At 35.6% G+C, this 7,240-nt stretch overlaps 1 protein-coding gene across 1 annotated transcript; it reads left to right on the top strand.

Annotated features, from left to right (window-relative positions):
- Nucleotides 1-915: 915 nt before the first annotated feature.
- LOC137727727 (uncharacterized) lies at nucleotides 916-7,240 on the top strand. The gene is made up of 22 exons (XM_068466545.2): nucleotides 916-1,326; nucleotides 1,501-1,671; nucleotides 2,074-2,153; nucleotides 2,626-2,712; nucleotides 2,913-2,963; nucleotides 3,061-3,178; nucleotides 3,295-3,351; nucleotides 3,442-3,506; nucleotides 3,640-3,723; nucleotides 3,803-3,853; nucleotides 3,966-4,028; nucleotides 4,116-4,162; nucleotides 4,277-4,346; nucleotides 4,439-4,501; nucleotides 4,640-4,729; nucleotides 4,874-4,912; nucleotides 4,991-5,218; nucleotides 5,299-5,384; nucleotides 5,589-5,637; nucleotides 5,719-5,799; nucleotides 5,897-5,990; nucleotides 6,670-7,240. The coding sequence occupies exons 2-22, from the start codon at nucleotides 1,554-1,556 to the stop codon at nucleotides 6,978-6,980; spliced, it is 1,932 nt and encodes a 643-aa protein (XP_068322646.2). The 5' UTR covers nucleotides 916-1,326; nucleotides 1,501-1,553; the 3' UTR covers nucleotides 6,981-7,240.

The raw sequence follows: 7,240 nt of genomic DNA, 5'->3' as shown, positions 1-7,240 counted from the left end.
ATATATATATATATATATTAATATCTCTATGTGTCTAGAAAATAAATACATAACCAATCCAAGTTACAAGGATAATTTAATTTTACTGGTAGTAAAACAATATTGTCCTCTTGTAACTAAGATTACGTCTTCCCTTTTACGGTATTAGTTATATGTTAATGTTATTGTACTATACACAGAATAGACCTTCGATATGGATGAAGTGGAGAATTAGTTAGGTTTAATATGTAAGAACATCGGATATAGTTGGGAGGTTTTGGTTTTTTTATTTAGGGGAGAGAATTAGTTAGGTTTAGTTTGTAATTAAGAACATCGGATATAGTTAGGTTTTTGGTTTTTTGTTTTTATTTGGGGGAGATGGAAAAGATGCATATGTTACGATTATAGAGAGTTTAATCACAAATTCTTGTTGAAGTTTAATTTGTAATTATGTTGTTTTATATCTTTTAGAAGAAGTAAACAAAAAGTACTCGCAGTGGGTGTGCGTTTATACATACGTACATGTAACTGTATATATACATAATTAAATTTGAAGATGGATGGGACGGGAGAACTCTTATTTGGTCATGTAAATATGCATATATTTGGTAACAATCTGAGGAGGTTGCAAGATGGAAGGTTGAGATTGACACATACAAATGGAAAGAAGTGGTTATAAAAAGAGGATATGTTTATTAATTATAGTTATTAGTAGTGGTTAGTGCCTTCAATTTGTCCTAGTTGGCAGAAAAGAGTAAACATTTTGTTGGCCGGAGAAAAGTGCATACACTGAAGGGAAAAAGAATCAAGAATATTTATCCACAACCGACCAGTTTTCTAATTTATTTTAATTTCTTATAAATTACAATTAATTTGATGAAAATAAGGAGATAACTGGTCGTGGTTTTATTTATAGTTCATTTGCAAGTTACTGGTGGGATGGGGAATACCTTGGGTGCTCAGTTGCAGTAGCTGTGACGTGATAAATGAAAATTGATAAAATGGAAGAGCATAAATAATTAGTCCTTTTTTAGAGGGGAAAAAGAACATGGTTTTCTTTTTTTTATTTTATGATGGATTGCCACTTTGTCTATAAAAGGCAGTCATATGCCTAACCAATTCCCCATTGAATTAACTACCACATTATTCTCTTCTCCCTTTTTTTCCGTCTGTTGCTGTTAACAAGCTGGTGACTGGTCTTTTCTTGCTTTGGATTTTGTATGATACAACACATCCTCTTTGAACTTCTTTGTTGGATTTAAGGAGAGAGAAATCAGATAACGTTTGAAAGTTACCAAGAAATAACTGGAGAATTTAAAGTAAAGATTTAGCAAGCACTACTGGCTGGTGGGTTTCTGTTACAGAGTTGAAAGTTCATAGCAAAGAAAAGAAATAAATAAATCCAACTTTTTCTTTCGTCTTCTTCTTCTTCTTCTTCTTCTTCTTCATTTGGTTTACAGGATCAATGGTGGAGATTAAAATGCTAATTGGGGGTGATGGGATTTGTTTGTTTTTGTGTAGGAATAATTACACAGAAAAAGTTGGTGTTTTGAAAGAACAAGGGGAGAAGAAGCATGAAGTATATTTTGGTGACAGGAGGAGTAGTAAGTGGACTTGGGAAAGGAGTGACTGCTAGCAGTATTGGCCTTCTTCTCAAAGCTTGCGGACTTCGAGTTACTTCCATTAAAATTGGTCTCTTTTTTCTGTTCTTCTTCTTCTTCTTTTGTTGTTCTTCTTTTTGTTCTTGTTATTTTTGTTTCATTTTATTTATTAATCTTATGTTGCTAATCCCTGCTGTTTTAACTTTTTGAGGCAACCCATTATGCCCTTTTTGTTGGAAAGCTCATCCACTTTTTTCTTTCTTCTTTTTTTTTTTTTTAAGGGAAAAAAGATGTATCAGATTTAGCTTTTTCTGCTAATTAAACATTCTTCTTTTTTAATGGGAGTATGAAAATTTTTAGTTTAATTTCAGTGATAAAAACTGAATGCCTGCAGCAATTCTCTAATCAATTGTCATATGGATTTGTTTGTCTTTTGTGGGAATTTATTTCTCCTTTTTCATTTCATGATTTCTCTGTTTCTTTTGTCATTCAGATCCTTACCTAAACACCGATGCCGGAACTATGTCCCCAGTTGAGCATGGGGAAGTGTTTGTGTTGGATGATGGTGGTGAGGTACATACGCTTACTCTCCTTCTCATTTCTCGATAATTTTGTTCCCCTTCATTTTAGGGACAGTTTGTGAGAGGAACTGTGATTTGTAAGAAGCTTTGGATCTTCTGAAGAAAAGCTGATGAATCTATTTTTGGATATCAAAAGGCAGAAAACTTGTTTTTAACTAAGGGATATTGTAAATTACTCTAATTTACTGGGAGGGGATTAATTCAAACTTGAGTACAAAAGGGTAGGCACACTATCTTATCCAACCGACCTAACATACGTCTGCATAAGGTGGAAACTTTATTATTGAGAAATATTTGTTGTTTATTAATCTAATTATTATAAACTCACATCTGTGCTATCTGTGACACTCAAAACTAATAAAGTTATAAATATGAAATTTGGACTCGAGTGTCAAAATCTGGAACAAATGTGAGCGATTCACAGACTTTCAATTTGCTAATTTGTTTTTTTTTCAATGTCACAGGTGGACTTGGACCTTGGAAACTATGAACGATTTCTAGATATCAAGCTGACCCGTGATAATAATATTACTACTGGAAAGATTTACCAGGCAAGTCAATATAAAAACATATATATATATGTATGTATGTATGTATGTATGTATGCATGTATGTATGTATGTATATTTGTGTGTGTGTGTGTGTGTATTTTATATTTATATAATACCTACTAGTCCATATTCCAAAAAATCTCTGCATAATCTTGATGACCAAGTAGCAAAGAGTTGATTTTTCTTTTCTTGTGTCACAGGATGTTATTGACAGAGAGAGAAGGGGAGATTATCTGGGAAAAACTGTCCAGGTTTTTGTCTACGTACCTCTGACTTCTGACTCCCTTGTACTATATTTATTTAGCCCCTTTTTTTTTAATAATTGTTTCTTCCTTCGTTTTTCTGCAGGTTGTCCCTCACATCACAGATGCAATCCAAGAGTGGATCGAGCGTGTAGCGAAAATTCCGGTGGATGGACAGTCAGGTGCAGCTGATGTTTGTGTCATCGAATTGGGTGGAACTATAGGTATACATACATTTTATATATATATATATATATATATATATATATATTCACAACAGGGTTCTTGATGTCTTGCAGCATAAGCTGTTTCAAGTAACTGAAAAATTTCATGGTTGTAGGTGATATTGAATCCATGCCCTTCATTGAGGCACTAGGACAGTTCTCATACCGCGTCGGTAAGCAAATTGTATAGCAAACTTCATATGGCACAATTATGTAACATTCTTTCTGAAAACTTGGTTGATTTTTTCTTTTTTTCATTTCAGGTAGTGACAACTTTTGCTTGATTCATGTGAGCCTTGTGCCTGTTTTGAATGTTGTTGGTGAGCAGGTAAAGCTTCTTTTATAACTCTGTGTTCACAAGTTTTTTCGTATAGAAATATGATCTAACCTCTGTTAAATTTCTCTGTCATGAAAAAAAAACTACTTTAATTGCTCTAATTGATGTATCAAATCATGTTCAGAAAACAAAACCAACGCAACACAGCGTTCGTGGACTGAGATGTCTGGGTTTGACACCGCATATCATAGCTTGTCGCAGTACAACGGTCTGTCTATATCACTCACTCTCTATCAAACATACAGACTTTTTTCTTTGTCATGTTGGCCTAAGGTTCTGAATTACAGGCCCTAGAAGAGAACGTGAAGACGAAAATCAGTCAATTTTGCCATGTACAGGTAAATGTTAGAAAAACTTTAGTTCAAGCATTTTACTAGAAATTTTATCTTTCTTGGAAATATGCTGCAAGATGCTTACTTTACTGAAGATGCAATACCAAATATTTTGTAGAAAGAGAACGTCATCACTCTCTACGACGTTCCCAACATCTGGCATATTCCATTACTTTTAAGAGTAAGTTGTTATCAACAAATTCTGAAATTTATCAACTTTCTTAAATCATTTTGAATCTCCAATTGTCACATGCTTCTTCTCAAATAGGATCAGAAAGCTCATGAAGCAATCTTCAAAGTGCTCAACCTTCAAGGGTTTGTCCCATGAACTCTTCTCTATTTTTTCTTTTGCCATGTAATTTTGGGATGTAATCCTATGGATCAGTTGCTGCCGCATTTAGTTTTGTAACATTCATCCATAATTTGCAGATTAACGAAGGAACCTGAATTGGAAGAGTGGACTTCTAGGGCTGAAACTTGTGACAAGTTGCATGACCCGGTAGGTTACAAATCCAAAGCAATTCCTAATGTCATACTTTTAGTTTTGTCTGTTGGTGGAAACTTGAAATTCCAATGTCATTTGTGTAACAGGTTCGAATTGCCATGGTCGGAAAGTATACAAGCCTTACAGATGCCTACCTTTCAGTACAAAAGGTGCACCTAGCTACCACTTAATTCTGTTAGCAAGTGTTAATTGTATTGTTTTCATTCTGACACTCTAATTTTGAAATAATATGGATGGTTTGCAAATTGGTGATGGTGCTGGATATAAATCTGTACTACTTTCTGCAGGCTCTTGTGCACGCTTCTGTTGCTCGTGGCAAAAAACTTTTCGTGGATTGGGTGTCGGCTGAAGACCTTGAAGAAGCAACTGCAAAAGAGGTTATTATATCTTATATTCATTCGTAAAATTTATTTATATCATATATTCATTCATAAAATTTATTTATTTCTTATATTCATTCGTAAAATTTATGTACATCTTACCTTAGATAAAAACTTGACAAAAAAATGTGCATATTGCAGAACCCTGATGCCTATAAAGCTGCATGGAAGTTATTGAAGGTTTTAACTGATGTTTAATAGCCTTCTTAAGTTGTAGTTGCTTTCTTTGTTACCCCTCTGACTGGTCTATATCTTCAGGGTGCAGATGGTATGCTTGTTCCCGGAGGGTTCGGTGACAGAGGAGTGGAAGGGAAAATTCTTGCTGCAAAATACGCCCGGGAAAAGAGAATTCCATTCCTTGGCATTTGTCTAGGAATGCAGATTGCTGTGATTGAGGTTGCGCGATCTGTTCTCGGTCTGAAAGATGCTCATAGCACAGAATTTGATCCTGACACTAAAAACCCCTGTGTGATATTCATGCCTGAGGTCTGTATTTCTTGAATTTGACAGCGAATGGAACTTTATCTTGTTTTTCCCATTATCTGATCTCCGTACCATGTAAGCAGGGCTCGAAAACACATATGGGAGGCACGATGCGTGTTGGATCCAGGAGAACCTACTTTCAGCCTGCAGACTGCAAATCAGCTAAACTGTGAGTATTGAAGGAAATACACGCACTGGATTTTCACAGATCACATTTATTTGTATCTTCACTCATATTTTATCATAAGAATCAAAGCTTCTGAGAAAATTTATTGATCTGCAAGGATCAATCAGTAACTTGATTTGATACACATACCAGCATGTTGATGAGATGCCTATATTGGCTAATCTTTTGCAATTTCCGTTTTGTTAGATATGGAAACAAACGCTTCATTGATGAGAGACATCGGCACAGATATGAGGTACATAACATCCCAATGCAAACGGTTGTATATTCTATGACACTATTTTTGTCGGGACGACTAATTCTGTTGGATGTCCAGGTGAATCCTGAAATGGTAGCACGCCTTGAAAATTCCGGCCTCTCTTTTACTGGCAAGGATGAAACTGGCCAACGCATGGAAGTATAAACTTTCATTCTTTGTCTTTATAACTTTAGAATAAAATGGATTGGTATATTGTCGTAATTCTGAGGTAACATTTGGTATATCGACATTACAGATTGTTGAGCTGCGTAATCATCCATATTTCATCGGTGTCCAGTTCCATCCTGAATTTAAATCAAGACCAGGAAAACCTTCTGCTCTGTTCTTAGGTACATGCTTCATTTATCCTTAAATTTGTACACTCAGCTTTGTGTTTCAGTTATACTACGTTACATAAACCTGAGACTTACACCGCGCGTACTACTAGTTTATAGTTGAAAGTTGTGATCATCGCTAACCTTCCAACCGTTGGATCCAATCTCTACACTTCAGATTCTAAAAATAGATAGAGATAAACCAAAACTGATTATTCATAGTAGTTCGTAACTTGGTACTTAGCTTGAAACTAAGAGTGCTACATATTGTTCCTCTAAAAATTAGGCCAAGCTTAACTAATTTGCAATATAGTTCAATTGTTCCTTTAAGAATCTATAGGTGGAGAGGCCCAAGATCATTTAAATCGCTATACGAGACTTTAGTTCCTCGATGTGGGATTCACACTCTCAACATGATAAGGTGAAAAATTCTGAAGTTGACCAGCCTGATCCAATTTACAGCTAAAAGTGTTGTCACATATTTGAGCTAGAAGATGGGCCTTTAGGTTGTGTACCTCATTGCCGCAGTTTGATCACTCAAATCTTACTTTAGCAGTTTGATCATTCGAATCTTACTTCATGCTGTTTTTGAGAACCCGAATTCAAAACTCTTCTCTACTCATGACCTGTGCATCAGATTGCAGAAGTAACACAAAAGCTTGTAAATAACCATCGATTTTGTAATATCATGCAGGGCTTATAGCTGCAGCATGTGGACAGTTGGACAATCTCTTTCCGGGCTCCGAAAGCAAAAGAAACGTCCCAAATGTAGCTGCCAATGACATGTTGTCCCAAAGGAATATTGTCCCAAATGGAGCAAGCAATGACATGTTGTCCCAAAGGACCACTGTTCCAAATGCAGCAAGCAATCATGTGTTCCCAGCAGCATGCGGGAGGAATGTCCCAAAAGGAGCAACAAAAGCATACCAAAACGGAGCTGTAACGAAGTTTGCCAATCGAGCACAAGACAGTGAATACAGCATTTTCAAAGGAATGCACTTGTGAAGGCAGTTGATGCCTCTATATATAATATAATTAGTAGGAGATAATCTTTTGTTTGTGGTGTGGTTTAGGGGATGATTATTATTGCTAATTAACAGGGGACTTTAGATGATATATAATATTATGATAGTGTTGGTTTGTACAGTCTTTTGGGACATGGTTAGATATATATAGCCATCCAAAGACAAACTTTAGAAAGAATGGAGGGGAGAGCTGCTGAATCCTGTGATGTTTTTTGGAAAACAGGCTTCAGCTTGTCAAAA

Source organism: Pyrus communis, chromosome 10, assembly GCF_041283825.1.
Source record: "Pyrus communis isolate YQ-2024b chromosome 10, ASM4128382v1, whole genome shotgun sequence".
Lineage (NCBI taxonomy): Eukaryota > Viridiplantae > Streptophyta > Magnoliopsida > Rosales > Rosaceae > Pyrus > Pyrus communis.
Note: the sequence above shows the minus strand (reverse complement) of the source record. Positions and strands in the feature narration are given on the sequence as shown.

What these genes read in the sequence shown, in the direction of transcription:
- LOC137727727 (XM_068466545.2), top strand. Translation starts at nt 1,554, where the DNA reads ATGAAGTATATTTTGGTGACAGGAGGAGTAGTAAGTGGACTTGGGAAA. An exon ending in ACAGTTCTCATACCGCGTCG is followed by an intron (nt 3,352 to 3,441) that starts GTAAGCAAATTG and finishes TTTTCATTTCAG; the next exon opens with GTAGTGACAACTTTTGCTTG. An exon ending in GACTGCAAATCAGCTAAACT is followed by an intron (nt 5,385 to 5,588) that starts GTGAGTATTGAA and finishes CCGTTTTGTTAG; the next exon opens with ATATGGAAACAAACGCTTCA.